General features: G+C 37.6%; 1 protein-coding gene across 1 annotated transcript in view; it reads left to right on the top strand.

Annotated features, from left to right (window-relative positions):
• The window catches only part of SMG1 (SMG1 nonsense mediated mRNA decay associated PI3K related kinase), a 64977-nt gene that overhangs the window by 34483 nt on the left and 6773 nt on the right, over positions 1–23721 (top strand). The window contains exons 24-54 of the mRNA XM_027743935.2: positions 180–325; positions 1005–1206; positions 2921–3030; positions 3410–3557; positions 3942–4101; positions 4769–4889; positions 5546–5794; positions 6099–6383; positions 7292–7436; positions 7720–7858; positions 8152–8382; positions 8480–8657; positions 9246–9407; positions 9727–9944; positions 10136–10290; positions 11245–11467; positions 12394–12640; positions 13138–13367; positions 13946–14194; positions 14595–14733; positions 14821–14930; positions 15554–15772; positions 16194–16384; positions 16982–17154; positions 17547–17826; positions 18016–18288; positions 18406–18640; positions 20262–20488; positions 21717–21867; positions 21960–22149; positions 22374–22843. Of these exons, the coding sequence (XP_027599736.1) occupies positions 180–325; positions 1005–1206; positions 2921–3030; positions 3410–3557; positions 3942–4101; positions 4769–4889; positions 5546–5794; positions 6099–6383; positions 7292–7436; positions 7720–7858; positions 8152–8382; positions 8480–8657; positions 9246–9407; positions 9727–9944; positions 10136–10290; positions 11245–11467; positions 12394–12640; positions 13138–13367; positions 13946–14194; positions 14595–14733; positions 14821–14930; positions 15554–15772; positions 16194–16384; positions 16982–17154; positions 17547–17826; positions 18016–18288; positions 18406–18640; positions 20262–20488; positions 21717–21867; positions 21960–22149; positions 22374–22843 (6256 nt within the window). The remainder of the gene's footprint in view (positions 1–179; positions 326–1004; positions 1207–2920; positions 3031–3409; positions 3558–3941; positions 4102–4768; positions 4890–5545; positions 5795–6098; positions 6384–7291; positions 7437–7719; positions 7859–8151; positions 8383–8479; positions 8658–9245; positions 9408–9726; positions 9945–10135; positions 10291–11244; positions 11468–12393; positions 12641–13137; positions 13368–13945; positions 14195–14594; positions 14734–14820; positions 14931–15553; positions 15773–16193; positions 16385–16981; positions 17155–17546; positions 17827–18015; positions 18289–18405; positions 18641–20261; positions 20489–21716; positions 21868–21959; positions 22150–22373; positions 22844–23721) is intronic.

Below are 23721 nucleotides of genomic sequence, written 5' to 3'. Positions count from 1 at the left end.
GTAACCGGAAAATTGAGCCAGTAAGCTTGTATCCTGTGTTAATCCCTGTCTTTTGCTGAAGGTGGCATGTAAACTTTTTGAGTATTGGGGTAAAGAAATGCTTAAAATATTGTCTATCTACAAAAAAATCCCCTAACTTGGTTCTTGAAAATGCTGACGAAAATATTAAACTGTTTAAGGTTTGAAAAAGCAACTGCGGAATACCAGGAACACCTGTGCTCCATGACGGGAGTGGATTGCTGTATAACAGGCTTTGACAAGGCTGTTCTGAAGTTGGCCAATTCAAACAGTGTGAATAATGCCAGCCCAAAGCATTCCTTGAATGGTCAGTGTTTATTGTTTGCTTTTTAAGAGAAGTGCAGTTTTGTAAATGTGTGTACATAAGATGAGAATGTTCAGTGATACAGCCATGGTAACGTCTGGCTCTGAAATCCAAAAACGTGTTTCTGTCTGCAGTTAAACTGAACCACCTAATGCCATTGAAACAAATATTGTGTGTAGATAGGAGGGTTTGCAGTGCTGAGATCTAGCTCAATGAAACTAAAAGTAATAGGTAAAATACTTTGTAACTTCCTAATTTAATTCTAATGTATTTTAGATCATCATAACTTAAACCTTAGTATTTATGACATAATTGTATGATAAATACACTAGTTACTCAGAGGTTTTTTAACTAAGACTTGGTTACAGTATTCCGTTTCATCTTTGAGAAAGAACCTTCTTTGTTCCTAATTTAGTTGTTCTGTTTTTCTGTTTTGATGTTTCTTTACAGATCTGGATTAAAATTTTCCAAAACCTCCTTTTGAAAAGGTTCTCTTTTTTTTTTTTCCCTTAGAAAGAGTGTCAGGGGAAGAATACTGTAGACATTGTGTAACTATTTGATTTTTTTTAAAAAATTAAGTATTTTTCTTGACCAAAGACATAGAAATTACATTTAAGTAATAGAATTGCTATTTTAAAATGTAACTTTAAGTGTGTCTCTATATATTTTTTTCATTTCACAGGAGAAACTAGAAAAACTGTCCTGACTAAACCAAGTGACTCTTCACCTGAAGTTATAAACTACTTGGGTAACAAGGCATGTGAATGTTACATTTCCATTGCGGACTGGGCTGCTGTTCAGGAGTGGCAAAATATGGTCCACGAATTGAAGAAAAGCAATAGTAATACCTCAATCAATCTGAAAGCAGATTTTAACTACATAAAGTAAGGATATAATTCATTTGTTCAACAGTACCTTGGCGTTCATTAATTTAGAACTGAAACAAAGTGTACATGGATTTAGAAAATGTCAGTTTCTAAATAGAGTCCTGCAAATAAGAAAGTTGTGTTCTGGGGAGGGTGAAAACTTGGCTATGATATTTACAGATGAGTGAAGAGGTAATACCATTCTAAATAGTTACTATACCTTTCTGGCTGCTGAGGCTTCTTAGTGTTCAAGAAAAACATCTTTCATTGAAGGAAAAATATACCAAATCTGTACTGCTTCTCTTAGCAAAAGATGCATCCTTTTGCACAGCTTAAATAATAGCAGGAAGTAAAATGCCTTTCAATGGTACAGTTCTTAAATATTTTAATTCATTAATTTAATGTAAAAATATAGGAAGGAGCAGTCTTGGCTGCTTTAATCTTTGTTGTTTTGTTTTTTTTTTTAATGGAATTTAGAATTGTAGTTTGTGCATTTATTTCCTGACCCTTGGTATTTGTCTGGTTCATGAAAAAATTGGCCATTGAATAGTCCTTCAAGGTTTAAGGGTCCTTTTTTGACAATTTGATTACTTTCCATCCCTTTACTATTGTGGTAAACATTGTAAAATCCTTCTGGCTGAAATTTCTTGACTTGGAAATAAAAGGATAGAAGGAAGCAGTGAAATAAAATCTTGTCGTTCTGACGAGGTGCTTCTGTCAGAGAAAGGGGTGATCCTTTTCCTTATTGCAGTTGTGCAGTTAATTCATTAGGAGGGTGAGTGCTTGTTATGGATGTGAAAATGTGTCATTTCTGAGTATTTGTGTTGTTCTAAACTAAACCCACTGTACTTGTGGTACCATTGCAGAGGTCTCATCATTTTGACTGGTTTAAGTTAGTTTTCATTCAAATAATTACTGGAAGTAAGGTACTATCTAATGAGAAAAATCCTGTAGAGAACTCCTGAGGATGAACAGCACTTTGACTCTTCTGACCCTGAACAAGCTAGGAGACACTGTAGTAATGAGAATCAAAATAATTCAGCAGAAAAGGGCAATTTCACATGCTGAATTTTTGCTTCTTTTCTAGTCCAGATACTTGGGCAATTCCTCCTTCAGTGGTTAGTAACAAGAATATTGAACACTGGAATATTCTGAGACATCAAGCCTCTTAGCTTTTCGGTGCTATTTTTTGTGTAGTTCTGTAGAATCTGTAGTGCCCAAATTATTTTCTAATGTAGAACAGGGGGGGAGGCGGGAAACGTTAAATTTGCTGCTTCAGGCTGTTAAGCAATATAAACCAATAAGCAATATAAATTTGTTTATGACCTGCAAATACTCCAGTATTTCTGCAGTCTTGGTTTCGTGTAAACTGAGGAGCTGAAACCGTGGCCTCGTGAAATTCTGCCATGAAACTTTTCTGTGCATAGACAGGGGAAAAAGTTTTGGGTTTACTTGGACTTCCAGACTCTGGTAGAAGAGTATTACATGGTAATAGGAAAAGCTTCACAGCTGGAGAGCTGTTCTTCCCTGTCACTTCAATACTCAGTTTATCCATTTGGTGCAGTACTAGTGCCTTTTATTGATCTGTGTGAAAATTGGGATTTTTTTTCCTTAGAATTCATTGTAAGTGCTCTAGAATTGAAGTTAGTCTTGAGTGTTTGTTGTATAATAGACTTAGCAACTGGAGTAAAGTAAAAAATGTGAAAATAAAACTATAAACATTGAATTGCAGGTCTTTGAGCAGCTTTGAGTCTGGACAACTTACTGAATGCACTGAACAACTAGAATTATTACCAGGAGAAAATATCAACCTGCTTGCAGGCGGATCCAAAGAAAAAATAGGTATAAATGCATAAATTAATATTACTTCAAATACAAAAGTAAATATTTCTTCATATATCTGTTTCTATAAATGACAGGCTGAAACTTCTGAATGCAGTTTGCTGTGTTCAGTGGACTGACCATAACCTTTATGAATCAGGCTTCAAAATAATTGGCAGTGGTCATCCTAAATGTTCATGCAAGTGTGTTTTCTGGAGTTAATGTGACTGTTTAGAAGTAATCTGTCATGGATATATATAACACGAATATATATATAATATATATTTTTAAATGGTTTTTTTTCCCAAACTTCCTTACTGTCAAAAATGCGTTCTCAGATAGTGGAATTTGATAAAATTTGGCAGTTCTAGTTGGTTTCAATTGTTTAATCTCCATGTAGACATGAAGAAGCTCCTTCCTAATATGCTAAGTCCTGATCCAAGAGAACTTCAAAAAGCAGTTGAAGTACAGCTTTTGAGAAGTTCAGTGTGTCTGGCAACAGCTGTAAACCACATAGAACAGGAGCAAAAGTGGCAGTCAATATCTGAGTAAGTTGAAATGTGCTATGAATGAATGAATGTAATACACTGTGAAAACCTTTTCTAGCTTGTTAAACGTAACTTTGTGTAAAGCTTCAGCACCTATAGTAGTTTGCTGCCAGTTCTAGTCGTTGTGAGTTATAAGCTTACTGAGGAAAAATAAGATGATGTTTAGCTTGGAGTTTATGTAATTGATAAAGTCCTTTGAGCTGATAAAGTAATTCTGCTTGTCAGTTTATTAATAAAGTATTGTAACTTGTGTGTAAGAGTGCAAGATTTTCTTGTCATCTTTTTAAAGATGTTGAATTTGGGTTTTGTTCAGTAATTTTGATATCTCTATTTACTCTTAAAGTCTAGTTAACAAAAATGACTGCTCTGATCCTTTTATTTCAGAAATCTTATTAAGTACTTAAAGCAAACATCCCGTATTGCTATTGGGCCTTTGAGACTTTCTACACTCACTGTGTCTCAGTCTTTACCAGTGTTGAGCACTCTTCAGTTGTATTGTTCTTCTGCTTTGGAAAACACCGTGTGCAACAGGCTGACATCTGAGGTATATCTGTGTGTTTAAAAGCTAAATTGGGGAAATGTCTTTCTCCATGTCATGATGTGGAGTGTTGAATATAAAACATACATTAATTGTTCTGACACTTGTTAATCATACTGTAAAAAGATCTCAGTTTACTAATGTGCCTTGACCCAAGTTTTTTTTTAAGTTTACATGTCAATTGGACTTTTTTATAGTTATAAATGTATGACAGCTCTTTCAGTTACACTTACAGTATTTTTGAAGTTTTGTTGGTAGTTGCCTTTTAGAGAAGTGTTGGTATTTCTTCTCTAGATACATTGTAACACTTAGTCGTGCAAAACATGTAATTTACTTTAAAAGCAACTTGAAAATATTCTAATTAAAAAATTACTTCAGCAATTAAAAACTGTCAGACTCCAAATGGTATGAATGATCTAGTTCTAATTACTAATCCCAGTGCTCAGAAAAGAATTCATCTTGATTTTGAGCAAATTCTTAGTGTTGTCCTCTCAAAATCAAGCATAAAACATATTTAGGTTTTATTAGTTTATTAGTTAATAACAAAGTGTGGCTACTAATACAAATAAAAATGTTTCCTCTGCACTAAAATGGTCTTTGCTTTTAATAAGTGAAAATACGTTGTGGTAAAGTTGTCTCTTATGACAACTATGAAACTTCTGTGCCTCTTCAGGACTGTCTTGTACCTCTCTTCAATGATGCTTTGAGGTCATGCAAACAGCATGACGTGAGGCCATGGATGCATGCACTGAGGTACACGGTGTACCAGAATCAATTGATGGAAAAGCTTAAAGGTATGTAAGCTCTCATATTAGTGTTGTGAAATGCAGAATTTGAACTTGAATTGTCTGCTGAAAGCAGCAGCTATGCCTTTTTCTATTATTTAGATGGATTACTTTTTAAAAGCCAGGTTTTGTGTTTTGGGTGTCTTGCTTTACAACTCATGGTCTCAATTACTGCTGTGATATAGACAGTGTTAAAAAGAAAAAAATGTATTCTGAAGTGTTTAGCAGTTCTATACTCTCCTAATAACACCTTGCTTGCTCAACTCTTCGCACTTTAGATGCTTTCACTTTTGAACACTTCAGCAGTATGAATAATGGGTCTTTAAAAAAAAACAGTCACAAAAGCCATTTAACTGTGCAGTATAAGAAGAGGTAATGGGAGGAAAGTTCTATCAGGGTTTATTAGCTAAGAAGAGTGATTATAGTGGAAAAAATCTCTTTTGCCCAGCAGATAATCTATGGATATATTTTTTGTTTCAGAGGGGGGGTGTGAATATTCTAGGCTAAGTTAAATAATCTCAATTTCTGAAGGAAATATGAAAAATGAGAGAGCTCAGAGATTTTTCACTGATGGCCATGTACGGAATACATTGGGCAGAAATTATCTGTCTGCCAACAAAATTGTTAAATGATTATCTGATACAATGTCTTGCTTCCTTTTGCAGAACCAACAGTCCCAATTAAAAGCCATCTAATGGAACTGGGCTTAACAGCAGCGAAATTTGCTCGGAAGCGAGGAAATATCGCCCTGGCCACACGGCTGCTTGCCCAGTGCAGCGAGGTTCAGCTGGGAAAAACCACCACTGCTCAGGACTTAGTCCAGCACTTTAAAAAGTTGTCTGCTCCGGGTCAGATAGATGAAAAATGGGGCCCTGAACTCGATATTGAGAAGACAAAATTGTTATACACAGCAGGTGAGTGTTTGCTATTTGTGTTATAGTGGCTTGAGCTGCTTGTCTTTGTAACCAGACTAATTCCCCTGCTCTCGAAGAAATCATAATAGGACAGTATCATTAGGAACTGATTTCATACTATTAACTGTTGTCTCAGTCTGAAAGGGTTTTCACAAATCTTTTCTTACTTGTCATTTTTAACTTCAAAGGAGAATTTTCTATGTAAAAATACATTGCTACAAGCTGTATCTGAATACATTGAATTTCGGAAGTGTTTTGAATAATGTTAACACAGTACTGAAGATTTGCTTTTCATGATATGCAGGTCAGTCAACACATGCCATGGAAATGCTGAGTTCTTGTGCCATATCTTTCTGCAAATCTGCCAAAGCCGAATATGCAGTTGCTAAATCTATTCTCACACTGGCTAAATGGATTCAAGCAGAATGGAAAGAGATTTCAGGACAGTTGAAACAAGTGTATAGAGCTCGACAGCAGCAGAATCACACTGGTCTGTCTACCTTGTCTAAAAACATATATAATTTGATTGATCTCCCAGCTGTTAATACCCTAGAAGAAGAATATCCTAGGATTGAAAGTGAATCTACAGGTACATTTCTCCTCCTTCTTATTCTTTTTTAAATTAGTTACTGGTGATTCCACTGAGGGATAACACCAGTTATATTGATAAGGACTAAGTGCTCCATCACTCGTATTTGTTTTCCTAATACAGATATAAACAGTGTGTGTTTTCTGCAATAGGTAACTATATACAGTCAAAAAAACCAAACACCTTAAAATTTCTGTCATATTTCTATAACGTTTTTCTCATTGAAATGATGATGGCCTTAAGAAGAAACTGGTATGCACCTATTTTGTATGAGGATGTAAATTTTTGTCCCATATGTTTGTTCTCATCTTATTTATATGCTAAAGATTGAATGAGATCTTTTAGATTAAGCATGGGTAGGATTTATGTTTTGAAGGCCCTGATAAATGTGAAAAGTACTTTGGTTTTTTCATGATCTTTAATCTGTGCTTAATATGAGCACTTCTGCTGTTGCTGCAAATGTACTCTCATTCCCAGTTTTCAGCAGACTTTTTTCTTAAATGTTAAGATAAACTCTGTCTTTCTTTAAGCACGGATTTCATAAATAACTTAGATATATACAAATAAACACATTTGCACTGCCCTGGGTACTTCATAGAATTCTACTTGCTCTCTGAAGCATTGTGTTCTTTTGGAGATCATGAGTTTCTTGCTTCATTTCCATCTTCCTGCAAAAGAAGAAGCAATTGCAGATTATAAGCAGTGGTGGTTAACAAATGAAGACTGCTTCATTTAGCAGCAGTGTCAGAACTGAAAAATAATTTCATTTTGTAAGATTTTACACCCTTGGATACTAATTGTACTGAAAACATATTACGTGCTCATAATATGTTGTTATTTTCTGTGTTAAGGAAATTAGAAGTAGGTTTTACACCATAACATACATTGCTCTATTTCTCCTATCACAGTAAACATTGGAGTTGGAGAACCAGACTTCATCTTGGGCCAGCTGTATCACTTGTCTTCAGTACAGGCACCTGAAGTAGCCAAGTCTTGGGCAGCCCTGGCTAGCTGGGCTTATAGATGGGGCCGGAAAGTAGTTGATAATGCCAGGTAAATTCATCCTAATGTTTAAATTTATGCAGCACAATTAGTTTTCTTAAGATAAACTCTAGCTTTGTATCTATGATGACTGTTGTTTGTGGCCTGAAGTCACATTTGAGCAGAGAAATGAGTATTCTCTTAATTACTTGCCCTCCGTAAAAAGAAGCTAGTTTAATTCTGAGATAGAGATGATTCTTCCTTCAAGGAGTTTTTTATATATATAGTCTTAATGGTTTCAGTATCTCTACAAATACCCATGTAACAGGGATCAGTAACTCATTAAATGTTACAGTCAGGGAGAAGGTGTTCGTCTGCTGCCCCGGGAAAAATCTGAGGTTCAGAACTTGCTTCCAGACAACATTGCAGAGGAAGATAAAGAGAAAATCTATGGGATTCTTGGGCAGGCAGTGTGTCGTCCAGCCGGGATTCAAGTGAGTGAAAATTTGCTTGCTTAAAAAATGTTCAGCTTCAGTGTAAACCGTATTTTTCTTTATTTTTGTGATTCATGTGAACTCTTCTAAGTGTCTAAAAGTTAAAATTCAGACAGTACAAGAAACTATCTGTTAGGGAAGTGGTAACACATCTGTTGCATGAACTATGGTAATGTGATCAACTAATGCAGTTCCATGAGTTGCATAGACAAAAACTGGATTAAGAACTAACATTGCTTGTAGAAATTGTTGGATGACTTAATCAAATCTGTTTTCTCTTTGTTTGCATTTAGGATGAAGACATGACTCTACAAATCACTGAAAATGAGGACAATGAGGAAGATGATATGGTGGATGTGATATGGCGTCAGTTATTAACAAGTTGTCCCTGGCTTTCAGATCTAGATGAAAATGCAACAGAAGGATTAATTAAAGTGTGGAGGAAAGTTGTAGACAGAATCTTCAGTCTCTATAAGCTCTCCTGCAGTGCATATTTTACTTTCCTCAAGCTCAATGCTGGTCAGGTTAGTGTTCATGCTGATGAGGAAATCCAGTTACAAACTTTTCTAAATGATGGTATGAGCTATATACTTAACTTAGAGAATATTTCTTTGTTTCAAGGTTCCACTTGATGAAGAAGATCCCAGACTGCACTTAAGAAACACCTCTGAGCAAAGCACTGATGATGTTATTGTAATGGCAACCCTAAGACTGTTACGGTTGCTTGTGAAACATGCTGGGGAACTTAGACAGTATCTAGAGCATGGGCTAGAAACTACACCTACTGCTCCTTGGAGAGGTAAATAGATGGTATCTAGTTGTTAACATTTATTTTGATGCATTTTCACTAAATGCAGAAAGCTGTTTGTTGCACTTTGATAAAATTTTTATGTAAGCATCATAGAAAGAGAGCCTAAATAATGTAGTAAAGATATTCAGGTCTACCATATATTCTGATGTTTAGAGTAGTTAAGTAGCGCAGATTTCTGATCCCCTCCTTTCCCCATCTGAAGACCTGGGAAGGAAAAAGGAGATGTAGTTTATGAACTATTACATTGTATTACCACCTTAAATAAATGGGATGGGTTTTTTTTTTCTAGCTACAGTTGAGAAAGATGTGTGACTAAAGCCAGATGTCTCAAAAGTAGTTGTTTGTTACTACACTGCTGGTTCTGGTTGTTCAGGGACTTTCCCTCAAAAGGTTATGGACTTAGTGTGGAAGGCAGCAGAAGAGGAGGCCAGCTATTGTAAAATTGCACTTTCTTTTGGACTCTTTTGTAAATTTGTACTTTATTTTTTTCTCACAATTCAGAAAAAGGCATGCTTTTAAAACTGAAATAAAATTCTGCCTCATTTACCAGCACACTTTCCTTTCCTCCTCATGCAGGTATTATACCCCAGCTTTTCTCCCGCCTGAATCACCCAGAAGTGTATGTTCGTCAAAGTATTTGCAACTTACTGTGTCGAGTGGCTCAAGATTCTCCTCATCTCATACTCTATCCTGCAATAGTGGGAACCATTTCACTTAGCAGTGAATCCCAAACTTCAGGTATGGAGATAAAAATAAGCATTCGAATAAACTTGAGCTAATACGTTCTTATTTACTGGATAAAATGATACTGAGCATTTGTTTTGGTTTTTTTTCCCCAGTAACTCTGGTACTTTGTATCTTAAGAATGTTTTTATTATAGAACCTCACTGATACCTTTTATCCAATTTACTAGTGTGACAAATAAGACTTTCGATTTTGCATATTTTTCATATACTTTGCCTGTACTTCATGTGTAATATGGGGACCTGATGCTAAATGAAGTATGGAATGATATATCTTAGTTTAGGTAATACTTTAACATCTGTTTTTAATTTAGGTAACAAGCTGCCTTCTGCCATCCCTACTTTGCTTGGTAATATTCAAGGAGAAGAACTGTTGGGTGGGGAATGTGATGGAGGGAGCACCCCAGCTTCCCAAGAAAGTAGTAAAGACGATACAAAAGCTGGATTAAATGAAGATCAAGCAATGATGCAAGATTGCTACAGCAAAATTGTGGAGAAACTCTCTGCTGCAAATCCAACGATGGTATTGCAGGTGAATAATCCAAATGAACACTATTTGGGCACTTGAACGACAAAATATGGAATTTGTTCATCTTGGGGGTTGGGCTACTGAAAGTTTGGTGTTTCTTTGCTTTAGGCTGTCATCTTTTTTCAACTTGTTCAGCTACAAAAATAAGTCTGAATACTAGCTCTTTTAAAAGAAGCGAATCTTGTTTTATACAGGTTCAGATGCTGGTGGCTGAGCTGCGCAGAGTTACAGTTCTTTGGGATGAGCTTTGGTTGGGAGTTTTACTGCAGCAGCACATGTATGTCCTCAGACGGATTCAGCAACTGGAAGATGAAGTCAAGAGGGTCCAAAACAACAACACTCTCCGGAAGTATGTCTTTGTCAGTAATTCAGATGACAACATAACAACTGTTTGATCTTGGGAAGCATACAGTCCAACCAACCAGCAGTGGTATTGCTCCTGAGTTCATACTATCCCAGCTGCTGCTTTGTAAGCTTGCAGCCCTATTTCAAAACATTTTGATGTTACAGCTTGTACTCTAATCAAATGAGAAACAGCAACAGTCTACCTGTAAATCCATGTTGGGATTTCTTTAGTAATAATGTGTTAAACCTAATGCACATTAAGTTGGGGATTATGAGATCCTGTAGTTCTTGATTTCCAAGTCAGATGAAATGAGAACAAGCATGTTGAAGGGTATAATCTATTTAGAGGTTACTGTAAATACAGATGTTTGGAGTAAACAGAATGTTTTATTCTGCTTTTAGTTTTCAGTGTTGAGCAAGTCTTTTTTTCTCCCTCGCCTGGATTCTCCTGTGAATGGATTAGTGGAAGAGGTGATCCATTCACTGGGCAACCTGACTAAGGTTAAGAATGCCTCTTGAACCCTTTTGTCAGGTCTAACATGAAGTGGGAGAACAAAATGATCTAAATCTCTCTTCCCCTTCTTTATCGTGTGGTACATCCTCAAGAAGTAGTAGTAAAGAGCTCTTTTCTTAAAGGCAATCAGTTGTTTAGAGTGGTTTCTGCTCAGAGCTTCTCATCAGCGTTTCCAATGATGAAGAACTCAGATCAAATGTTTCATTAAAAAAAAAAGGGAAAAAAAGAAAAGAAAAAAAAGTGTGGTTCAGAGGAGCACTGCATTCAACGTGGAATGAAATACTCTTCCTTTTAATATGATCATCCTTGAAGACCTCATTTTAGAGATGTAATGATTTTCGTGAATTCTTCAATATCTCATCTGTCGTTATTTTAATGCTCTGATGATGAGGTAACTTGGTTTTATGGCGTTAAGAAGAAATTTTGGTGTGTTTTTTATAACAGAGAGGAGAAAATCGCAATCATGCGTGAGAAGCACACAGCTCTGATGAAGCCCATCGTGTTTGCTTTGGAGCACGTGCGGAGCATCACTGCAGCTCCTGCAGAAACTCCTCATGAGAAGTGGTTTCAGGATAACTATGGAGATGCAATCGAAAATGCACTAGAGAAACTTAAGAATCCTTTGAATCCTGCTAAACCTGGAAGCAGCTGGCTCCCATTTAAAGAGGTATTATATGCACAGATGACGAGCACAATGTAGAGACTTTCTGCTCTTGCTGCACCTTTTGCTTGACCCTCTCCTTCTCCTGTTCTCTTGCCATATCACAATTGCAGCCTGAAACTTTGTCTTCTCAACATAGGCACCCTGGACACTAAAGCACAGTAATTTTTGCTTCTAGGAAATCCTGTTGACTGTCTGTTATTGCATTTCTATCCAGTGAAATAATTCTGTTTTTCAAATCTTTCATCTTCTGCTGTCTGGGATTCTGTTAGTTCTGGGAGCAGAGGGCTTTTTTTTTTTTTTTTAATACCATTTTTCTGAAAGTATGCCATTTGAGTTTAGTGGATTTAAATTTTAACAAATTAATTCTCTGGTTATCTAAGCATATTCCTCCAGCTATGCAGCAACTTTCAAATGATCGACCCTTCCCGGGGTACTTTGTCGATTATGTGATCTTGTCTTAGTTTTTTGTGGGTCTGAAGAGAAACAAAATATTCACTCAGCTATGCAGAGCCAGTCTGGTGGTTTTTAAAAGTCTTGCTAGACTTTTCCCTGTACTTCCCCTTCTGCTTTGCAGAACAAACAACATGCAGATACATCAACAGGAGGTTGCTGAATGCTGCTGTCTTTAACCACAGCTCAAATATTTGTAAAGCAGAAGCAAACCTCTGGAGGAGCATGATTTGTTGTGACTTTGGTGCTTATCACTACACAGGGTATATTTGCTGTATAAAGGATGTTTTTTAGTTTTTGTAATCTTCATCCTAAACTGTATCTGGATCAATAGGGTGGAAAGGGTGGAAGGGAATTTAAGAAAAATCTCTCTGCTTTCTGGAAATGACCACCATTAAGTCTGGTTTGGTGGTGTTTTTGTTTTTTTAATGCTGTTGAGGTGAACCTCTACCTAAAAGAATAAACTTTCTTTGGAATAGGTTATGCTAAGTTTGCAGCAAAGAGCACAGAAACGGGCCAGTTACCTCTTACGACTTGAAGAAATCAGTCCTTGGTTGGCTGCCATGATGAACACTGAAATAGCACTTCCTGGAGAAGTATCTACCAGGGACACAGTCACAATTCACAGTGTGGGCAGCACCATCACAATCCTACCTACCAAAACGAAACCTAAAAAGCTGCTTTTCCTGGGTTCAGATGGGAAGAACTATCCCTACCTGTTCAAAGGTAAGTAATTGCATTTTTCTCATACAAGGCACTGTCTCTTGTTATAAATTAGACTGTCTTAAAGGCAGGAAGATTGCACGGTGCGACGTGTTTCAAATCTCTTCTTTATAAGGCCTTCATCAGAAGCAGTGTCCTGCTTGCATGTTGATTGGGTTAGCTGGATGCAGTTTTTCAGAAGCTTAAGGTAGCACCTAAAAGAGAACTTTAGAGACTTCTTGCCTTCCCTGAAAGGGAAAGATCTGTTTGTTATGTTAGTAACTATTGTGTGTACCTCTGACAGAGTGGGCTGGCATAACCTGGTGATTCTAGTAGGTAAATGCCATGTAAATATTTAGATTCAGGCTTAACAACTCATGCTTAATCTACATAATTTATAAAGATATTCATAGTCTGAAATAAAGTAGCTTAAAAAATGCTGAATTTTGGGCTCTAGGAGAAGATTGTGTTTTTTTTTTTTTCCTCTGGAAGAAACTAAATTTTAAACAAATTTGTTGCAGGCTTGGAAGACTTGCATCTAGATGAAAGAATCATGCAGTTCTTATCAATCGTGAACACCATGTTTGCTACTATTAACCGCCAAGAGACACCAAGGTTCCATGCAAGGCACTACTCTGTGACACCTCTGGGAACAAGGTCAGGCCTGATCCAGTGGGTGGATGGAGCTACACCTTTGTTTGGTCTCTACAAGCGCTGGCAACAGCGTGAAGCTGCTTTGCAAGCACAAAAGGTAGCTACTGTGTTTTTATGATAAGTAGATCAAGTCAGAAGGGGAACATCTATTTTGATTGCTTTGCAGTTCTAAATCGCGTAGTCTTAAAAGGATTGTGTTTTGTTCATCATAATGCAGAATGGTTCTGTGTGTTTGTATCTCTTGAGATTTCACCAGAAGTCAAGGAAATTGACTTTATATGTAATTGTCTTTATATATAATTACAGTGTGTAACATGAATATGCTGTTCTGGCATAGTAATTCAAAGAGAATTGTTCTCTACAAATAGAATTATCCTTGGTTAAAATTATTTTAGTTCCATGTCTTGTTTTCTCCTCCTCGTTTCATTTTAAATACCGAATTTACAGTTATATTTTTGGGATTTACTCTGGTAAGAGTAGAGTTAGGCCAAAACAATGTGTTTTGATTTTACAAAGACTTGAACTATTGAATTTGGAAAGAATTCTCTTGAGCTGTAAAAATCATCCTCAGTAGAGACATTGATTTCATATTTCATTCTCGCCAAAACCGAATTTGGGATACTTTTGTGTGATAATGAGTTGCAATACATAAATTACTCTTTTTACCTCTTCTAGGCTCAGGACTCTTACCAGAGTCCTCAGAATCCTGGAATAGTGCCTAGACCCAGTGAACTTTACTACAGTAAAATCGGACCTGCTTTAAAGGCAGTCGGGCTTAGTCTTGACGTGTCACGTCGTGACTGGCCCTTGAATGTCATGAGGGCTGTTCTGGAAGAACTGATGGAAGCAACTCCCCCAAATCTCCTTGCTAAGGAGCTCTGGTCATCATGTACCACACCAGATGAATGGTGGAGAGTTACACAGGTGAGTTATGACAACTGTATTTTACCTTTGAGAGGCTGTGATTTTAATGGGATGAGGGGCAACAAATGACCAAGATGTGTGCAAGCAGTGATACTTGTGAGTTTGGAGAGCTAGCACTGCTAATGTTGGATGTAACAGGAAATGTTGGCAGTTGTACCATCTGGAATTAAAAAGTGGGTATAGACCTAATTAACTCTACATTATTGTACTAGAATTATCAGCCTAAGACATGAAAACTCTTGTAAGATATCATCAAACAACAAATAGAAAACTGCTTGGAATAAGTTGGGTTTGATTTGTCTTACACTTACACTTAAAATACTGTTTTAAGATGGTAGTCAGTCCAATGTGTTGGCAGAGGATTCCCACAAATAATTTTTTCCTGAAACTCTCTTTAAAGTCGTATGCAAGATCCACTGCAGTTATGTCCATGGTTGGCTACATCATTGGTCTTGGAGACAGACATCTGGATAATGTTCTTATAGATATGACTACAGGAGAAGTTGTCCACATAGATTATAATGTTTGCTTTGAAAAAGGTAATTTAAAAAATGCTCTATGTTATTCAAATAAAAGGTTTCCCTTCTTGCTCATTAAAAGAAACAACTTAAATTTTTATCTTAAAGGGAAGAGCCTTCGGGTTCCGGAGAAGGTTCCGTTCCGGATGACGCACAATATTGAAACAGCACTTGGAGTTACAGGAGTAGAAGGGGTTTTCAGGCTTTCTTGTGAACAGGTACGTTAGGAAACTTGAAAACTAAGGGCTATCACTTGCCAAATACTGTGTTAAAACTTTTCTATTAAATATTCTGCTGCTGGTTTATAAAGCCTTCACCTTTTCTGCTGTGATTTTTATTGGACTTATTTTAGATATATCCTATGATAGGTATTTAAGAAACATGAGAATGTCAGATAGTTGCATGTCACACATTCGAGTAGTGGTACAGCTATGATTTAGGGGGAAAGGGGAAACTTCTAGCTCTAGATATAAAATGTTATATTTTTCCTGGATCTTTTCTTTGTGATGTTTTGCTTACCCTCTTTGAGACTCATCCTTTATAACGAGATATATTTTTAAAAAGAAAAATGCTCTGAGCAAGGGAGAGTTTTCTTCTTCAAGTGTCTGTAGCTGATGTATAGAGTTAGTGTGGAAGGTTAGAATGCAGTCTTGAATTTTGGTGACGTTCCTGCAGGCTTAGCTGCATTTGTACATACTGTGGTGTTCTTCCTGCCTCTGTAGCGGTTAAGGATATGTTACAGATTTCTGTACCTACTCAAGGACAGTATCTTGCATCTAAATTTCCACTGTTCTATGAGGATAATTGCAGAATCAGAATGAGTGTTTAAAATGTGACGCAGGTCCTTCATATCATGCGCCGTGGGAGAGAGACTTTGCTCACGTTGCTTGAAGCTTTTGTTTATGATCCACTGGTTGACTGGACAGCTGGAGGTGAAGCAGGATTTGCTGGAGCTGTCTATGGTGGTGGTGGCCAGCAGGCTGAAAACAAACAGAGCAAAAGGGAAATGGAAAGAGATATTACACGCAGTCTCTTCTCTTCGAGGGTGGCGGAGATAAAGGTGCATTTACTACATTTATTTTCTACTTTAAAACCAAACTAGGCCTGTGCTTTAATTTCATTTATTTGCATTTGGGGGATGGTGGGACATATGGTCATTTATTAGAAATATTATTGAGCTAAATTGAGTTTCTATTAAGGGAAGTATTTATATTAAACTTGCAAGTATTTAATTTTCAATTTCTGCATGCTTAATTGTAAAACATGTTTTGATGTTTTGGCTGCATCTGGGCTAGGGGAATAAAAATAGAGGTTTAGAGAGCAGTCTAAATAAAGAACGTCTGTGAAGATTTAGCACTTGTAGCACTGGAAGCAGTCCTAGATGAACAGCATTCACAGAAGGATTAAGTGCTGCCATATCCTACTTTCTCTTACCTGCTTGATTTAAGTGCAGTTCTGTAATATCTGTGTTTTGTTTACAGGTTAACTGGTTTAAGAACAGGGATGAAATGCTTGCTGTGCTGCCAAAATTGGACAGTAGCTTAGAAGAGTATCTGAACCTGCAAGAGCAGTTGACAGATGTAGAAAAGTTGCAAGGAAAACTACTGGAAGAGATAGAATTTCTGGAAGGTGCAGAAGGAGTGGATCATCCCTCCCACACGCTTCAGCACAGGTACAGAGGAGCCAGGAATTCTGGCAGGAGTCTCACAGTTCAATACAGTTGGTGTTTTAGTAATGTACTTATGGGTTACATGTTAGAAATGTGTATATATGAGAGAGGTGAATAGCTGGGTAAAAGCTGTTCTGTACAAGGAGTGACCTGCTTATTGTAAGAAGAACTACTGAAACCATTTTCCTTCTGAATAATCTCATGTATGTCCTGCACCTCATACTCCATCAATGTAACCTGTGCTAGTCCAAGCTGACCCTCAAGGCAAGAGAAAGAATGTGCTGAATGTGGTGTTCTATCAGAATAATCCACATAAGGCAGCTACTGCAATAGCACAAACATCTTTTCATCTAAGTTATTTTTGAAGGCTATTTGAAATTGATGAAGGAGTCCAGAATTGCATGAATATGCACATGCATTAATTATATTGTAGGGAAACAGTTACATTAATGTAACGTTACTTTTATGTAATTGGTGAGAATATATTCATTTTCTGGTCAACCCAGTAGTTGTATTGTTTGATATGGTTATGTTTTCTATAGCATTAAGTACTTTTCTTCTTGTCGTAGTTACTTGATTCTGTGGCTTCAATAATTTCAGGTATTCTGAGCACACACAGTTGCAGTCTCAACAAAGAGCTGTCCAGGAAGCAATCCAAGTGAAGCTGAATGAGTTTGAGCAGTGGATAACACATTACCAAACTGCTTTCAGTAACTTAGAGGCAACCCAACTTGCAAGTCTCCTTCAAGAAATTAGCACACAAATGGATCTAGGTATAAAACCGTATTTGTGAGCGTGTTTTAATGGTTTGAAAACAACTAGAGTTCATTATCAAGGAGGCATTATGAGTATCCTCTAACTTAAAGGCAAGGACCTGTATGTAATAAATGAAAAGAAAGGGGCTTCTTCAGAGGGTGATTTAGAGTACTTCAAGGTTTCTGTGCCAAGCTGTCTGAAGGAACTTGTCTGTCTGTGCTGGTCTTCACTCTGGGCATGAGATGATTCTCTCACCTTGTGCTCAAAATTCTCAGTATGAATTCTCCATGCTTCCTTTATCACAAGTAAAAGAATATTTTTGAAAAGGTGTTAGAGCTCAGTGTTTATATGCTATAAAACGTGTGTGCTTCAGAGATGCATCTAAATTTTTAACCATCTTTCTTAAAAGGTCCTCCAAGTTATGTCCCAGCAACAGCATTTCTGCAAAATGCAGGCCAGGCACATCTAATCAGTCAGTGTGAACAACTGGAAGGAGAAGTTGGTGCTCTTCTCCAGCAGAGAAGATCCGTGTTACGTGGGTGTCTGGAACAATTGCACAACTATGCAACAGTTGCTCTGCAGTATCCAAAAGCTGTGTTTCAGAAGCACCGAATAGAGCAGTGGAAAACCTGGATGGAAGAACTCATTTGTAACATGACAATAGAGCGTTGTCAGGATATCTTTAGGAAGTAAGTCAACAGAATAGTGCATTGTTCAAAAAAATTTTCAAGCTATTATCCTAATTTTCTAATTAAAATAAATACTTTTGCAAGGAGGGTATTTGTCTTACACAGAGTATTTTTCCCATCTGCAGAGAAGAATGCAGTTAGCTAGTACTTGAGAAAAGAAAATTTTGTCCTTTTGCTTTTGCTTTGCAGGTATGAAATGCAGTATGCTCCTCAACCCCCTCCGAGCATGTGCCAGTTCATAACTGCCACGGAAATGACCCTGCAGCGCTATGCAGCCGATATCAACAACAGGCTGATCCGGCAGGTGGAGCGTCTGAAGCAGGAGGCAGTCACTGTGCCTGTTTGTGAAGAGCAGCTCAAAGAAATCGAACGGTGCATAAAAGTTTTCCTTCACGAAAACGGAGAGGAGGGCTCGCTGAGCTTGGCCAGTGTTATCATCTCCGCTCTGTGTGCGCTGACAAGGTGAGTTCCCTCTTGTGAAACTTGGTGAGCTTGTGTGAGACAAGGAATATTCAAGTGATGTAATTATGTGAAGAATGCAACAGCAGGCATGTTGTCTAAGTGTCGTGATTCATCTAGGCGAAATCTGATGATGGAAGGTGCAGCATCGAGTGCTGGAGAGCAGCTGGTTGATTTGACTTCAAGAGACGGAGCCTGGTTCTTGGAGGAGCTCTGCAGCATGAGTGGGAATGTTACGTGCCTTGTGCAGTTGCTGAAGCAGTGTCATCTTGTACCTCAGGACTTGGACATTCCAAACCCCATTGAAGCATCAGAAGCTGTTCACTTGGCAAATGGAGTCTATATCTCACTTCAGGTGATACTTTTATGTTATCTTTTCCCCCAACATTCAAGACTTCAGCTAAGCCATTTTTAATAGATTCTTCCTTAAAGGGCTAAATGTTTGTTTATGATGCTGATGATTTTTTTTTCTGAAATCTTAGTCTTGATTGAGCTGAGCTGAACAGGCATTTGCTTTTGCTGTTTACATTTTTATTTGTTTGAAAGAAACTGTTTTGATCTATACATGATATATTGTAAAAACTGCTGTCAAGTAAGTAACCACGAGGAAGCAGTTAGTATCAGATTTATAGACAAACTAGCTTCATGTTGTGTTTTCATTCTTTTGCTCTGTTGCTGGCAGTCCAGAACAACTCCCAAACTGTTCAAATTGTGTTTTTTTTCTGTTTTCTGCTCCTGTTAAACCTACTATAACCCTGAGATTGGCTCAGTTGATTAGAGCGTGGTGCTAATAACACCAGGGTTGTGGGTTTGATCCCTGTATGGGCCATTCACTTAAGAGTTGGACTTGGTGATCCTTGTGGGTCCCTTCCAACTCAGAATATTCTGTGATTATCTTCACCTGAAACAAGTAGTTTCAAACAAATTCTGAAAACCTGTTGTACAGCCCCCTATCTCCAAGATTGGGAAGGAGAAAAAGGCATTTTTAATTTTCTGTTTTAGAAATGTTTGCATGTTAATGAAACAAACAAAAAAACCCATCAATGGCAGCTTGAGTAAAATATCTGCTGAAGATTGATGTGACTTATAAACTGTGGCTGATGTAAATAGCTTTTTAAGGCTTTTGGTTCCAATGTGTTGTATTTGAAAAGTATTCTCCTACCAAGCTGTGTAAGTGCATTGGGATTTTCATCACTTTGTTTCTTCCGTCTTCGAAGTAGTGACATTTCAGAACTGTTCCAGAAACATGCATGGCAGTTTCATCGCATTGCAGTGGAGATCTTTCACCCACACATTGCTGTCCCTCATGTGAGCTCTTATCTAAGGTGCAGCTCCCTGAGCAGTCAAGATAACCAGTCTTTTTGTTGTATTTTGTCTCATTTTGGAGGCAGAGCGTGTTGGTTCTTTCTCTATCTGCTTTTATCCCTCTGGTGCATTCTACTTGGGGGAAATTGCTCTATGTCATTTGAAGTACTGTTTTCCTTCCCTGCATTGATTCCTGTGGTGTTAGTAGGACCCCAGCAAAATTATCACTACCTGGCAAATTTCTAATTCTTTTCCCTTGCCTACTCCAATGAGTTTAGCGAATCATAAATTCAGTAAATAATTTAATTCACTCATAGTTATGTAATGGAAAAGAAAAGCTGCATAGTTTGCTGAAATTGATTTACAAAATGATCTATGTGCCACCAAGCCTCTGCTGAGGATTGCTGTAAGGTACTGCAGCTGGTGCTGTGGAGATAGTTGTTGCTACATTGCTACAAATGTCAAGCCTTTGGGTTTGTACAGGGTCTAATGTATTCCTGATTTCTTTAAAGTTAAAAAGCAGACTTCTGACTCTTGGCTGACCAGCATCATATTATGTTTTAGATAATGCCTGCTGCAGGGTGGTGTAATACTAAAATGACAAAAATGTTGCATATGATACTTCCTGAGGGAGGAAAATTTCTTATGGTTTCATATTTATTCCCCAACAGGAATTGAACTCAAACTTCCGACAAATCATTTTTCCTGAAGCACTCAGGTGCTTAATGAAAGGAGAGTATACTTTAGAAAGTATGCTCCATGAATTGGATAATCTTATAGAGCAAACAACTGATGGAGTCCCTTTGCAAACACTGGTTGAATCTCTTCAAGCCTACTTACGAAATGCTGCTATGGGTCTAGAGGAAGAAACACATACTCATTACATTGATGTTGCAAGGTAAATCTCCTTTTTTTTTTTTCTTTTAGTTCATGTGTGAGAGAATGAAGACTGCAGAACATTAGTTTGTGTAAATTTATTGTTTGATATATATATATAGGCTTTTTTTCCCAAGAATACCATTAAGCAAAGTGCAGTGTCTGGAGTGCACTGTTTTCCTCTGAGTTTGTGTGTTTATCCACATGGATACACAGAAACAGGGAGCTATGGCAATTTACACTTACATCTGCTTAAAGCTGAGTTATGGTAGTCACCTTGTTCCAAAATATGTTGCTGTGATTTTATATTTAAGGTTAAAGGATGCTAAAAATAGGAGCTGGTTCATTACTTTGTGGGAGGAACCTATAGAAGGGAGAGCTTGTAACCATGGCACTCCTCGTCAGGAGGTTTGATGAGCAGCTTTTGCATAATAAGTCAGTGACTTGATTAAAAAACCAAAATGCAAACAAACGCAACCCCAGACAAACAAAAAGACTTGTGCATCTTGTAATGTGGGACAGTGCCTTTCTGGGGAAGTGCTTGGTACACAACTGAGCCAATTCCAAAGCTTCCTTTGAGCCAGTTGTGGTGGCTCCATCAGCAGTACAGCCAAGGCTGTACCCACTGAAAACAATTTACCTTGTTTCTCTTAGATTAGTTTTCTTCCTGGTTTACTAATTGGCAAGCCTGCTCAGCCTGTTAGTTGAGGGTCAAAAGTGACATGAGGGAAGGAGGGGATGAGACCACCCTTCAGGAGCACCCAGCTGTTAAACTGTCTCAGCCATACCCTGAGACCTCACCCTCCACCGTTTTACCCCACACTCCTGTCAGTTATGTATGTGCATGTTTTATAACCAGTGCTTGGTTTACAAGGAAGGAAAGGTGATATGTGCCTCTCTAGCTATTCATAACTTTAACATGCTCATAGGAAATAGAGTCTGTATCTTCTACCTGTATTTTAAGGCTATTATAAAATATATAGCTATATTATTTATAGCTTTGTAGGTGGTCCTCTAATACGATCTTGTCTTATATGGTATCCTTAGCTGTTCTCAAGACCAGCATTGGGATTCATGTGGAAACAGGGCAGGGAGGGTGGGAAAAGCCTGCAAAAATTTCACCTTGTGCATGTGCATCTTAATTCCAATCTGTTCTATCTGTGGGATCAATCAGCTTAAAAAAAATCCTGTTTACTGGAGACTAAGCAAAACCATGTAAACTTCCTTTTTATTTTTTTTTTTCTTTTAAGAGTCCTTCATGCTCAGTATGGTGAACTGATTCAGCCGAGAAATGGTTCAGTTGATGAAACTCCCAAAATGTCAGCTGGTCAGATGCTTTTGGTAGCTTTTGATGGAATGTTTGCTCAAGTGGAAACTGCATTTGGTTTATTGATTGAAAAGGTACGGATCTGTTCTTTTTAGAGTACTCTTTGAGTCAAAAATAGGAAGCTTTTGTAAAAGCAAACCTAATTTATTTCCTTTATATTGCTCAGCTAAACAAGATGGAGATACCTCTTGCTTGGCGTAAGATTGACATAATTAGGGAAGCCCGCAGCACCCAAGTGAACTTCTTTGATGATGACAATAATCGGCAAGTTCTAGAGGAAATTTTCTTTCTGAAGAGACTGCAAACAATTAAAGAATTTTTCAGGCTCTGTGGTACCTTTTCTAAAACACTGTCAGGTAAGTAAATGTTACCAAATATTCAGTATGGCTTTATCCACTTCTCATCCTGTTCAGAAGAACATAAAATGGGCACTTTTACTGTAACTTAACCCTTCATATATGTCAAGGATGCAGGAATTCGAAATAAATTCCTGTAATCTGTGTTTATAAGTCGAGTAATATTTTTCTAGGTGCTTCAAATATTTTTTTATAACAAAAATACTATTTCTTTCCTTTGAAAGGAATCAGTTCACTTGAAGACCAGAATGCAGTAAATGGACCTGTTCAAATTGTCAATGTGAAAGCCCTTTACAGGAACTCTTGTTTTAGTGAAGATCAAATGGCCAAACCAATTAAGGCTTTTACAGCAGACTTTGTGAGGCAGCTTTTAATTGGCCTTCCAAATCAAGCTTTGGGACTGACTTTGTGCAGTTTCATCAGCGCTTTGGGTGTCGATATCATTGCTCAGGTAGAGGCTAAAGACTTTGGAGCAGAAAGCAAAGTTTCTGTGGATGACCTGTGCAAGAAAGCTGTGGAGCACAATATCCAGATTGGGAAGTTCTCCCAGTTGGTGATGAACAGGGCGACAGTTCTGGCGAGCTCCTACGACACCGCGTGGAAGAAGCACGACCTGGTGCGCAGACTTGAGACCAGTATTTCTTCTTGCAAGACCAGTCTGCAGAGAGTGCAGCTGCACATTGCCATGTTCCAGGTAAGGTCACAGCCCAGGGCTGTTTGTTTCTGAATTGTGTCTGTGGAAAGTGAGAGTGAGTTAGGGTGTCTGAGCTCAACAAAACCTTATATTTTGTTGCATAAGTTCTAGAGTATTTTAATGGCCTCTATTTTGGTTTTAAATTATGCTGTAAATATACATGGAAAAAAAGTGTTAGACCTACCTCCTTTTGAAGACTAGCTGCTTCATAAGAAGCAAATCTGGCAATGTATAAATTATTTTTGAGTCAATATGTGTAATTTTTTTTTCAATAGCCATTAAGTCATTTCTTAGAAAATAGGTCATTCACTGGCTTTCTTACTAGCAATGCTGTCCCATTCTCCCTCTGTTTTCCAAACAGATTATGGCTTTAAGGGAGAAGACTGCTTAAAACAGCATGCATTGCTGAATGTCGTCTTGTATCTTTCCTTCAAAGTTTTAATGCATTAGCTGTGTCCTTGCTCCACTGTTTGCCTCATCAAAAAATATAAATAGCATTATCAATCCTGAAAAATGCTCTTCTGAGGCCTTAGATAAATGCCACTGTGTACCTTGAACTGTACACTGGGTATCCAGTTGTACTGTAGTGTCAGTGATCTTGTTTTTATAGTGATTTGTAGGTTAAGGGACAAGGCTTTCTCCGTTGTCAGTTAATAATGCATGACAAATGAATTGTTTCTGAATATTGATGGCTTTTCCTTCAGATCAAAAAAATGTGTGTAAATCACTTTTAGTAACTTAGTGACTGTTTAATGGTACGAACATCCAAGCCAGCAGAACATAACTTACAACTACTTGTATAATTTAACTCTCTCTAATGACTTAGATACCAGCCATGCTGGTATCATCTGACATGCAGCCCTTTTAAATGCCCTTAC

This window comes from Pipra filicauda, unplaced genomic scaffold, assembly GCF_003945595.2.
Source record: "Pipra filicauda isolate LSUMZ 115617 unplaced genomic scaffold, ASM394559v2 scaffold127_size2900866_pilon, whole genome shotgun sequence".
NCBI classification, from domain to species: Eukaryota; Metazoa; Chordata; class Aves; order Passeriformes; family Pipridae; genus Pipra; species Pipra filicauda.
Note: the sequence above shows the minus strand (reverse complement) of the source record. Positions and strands in the feature narration are given on the sequence as shown.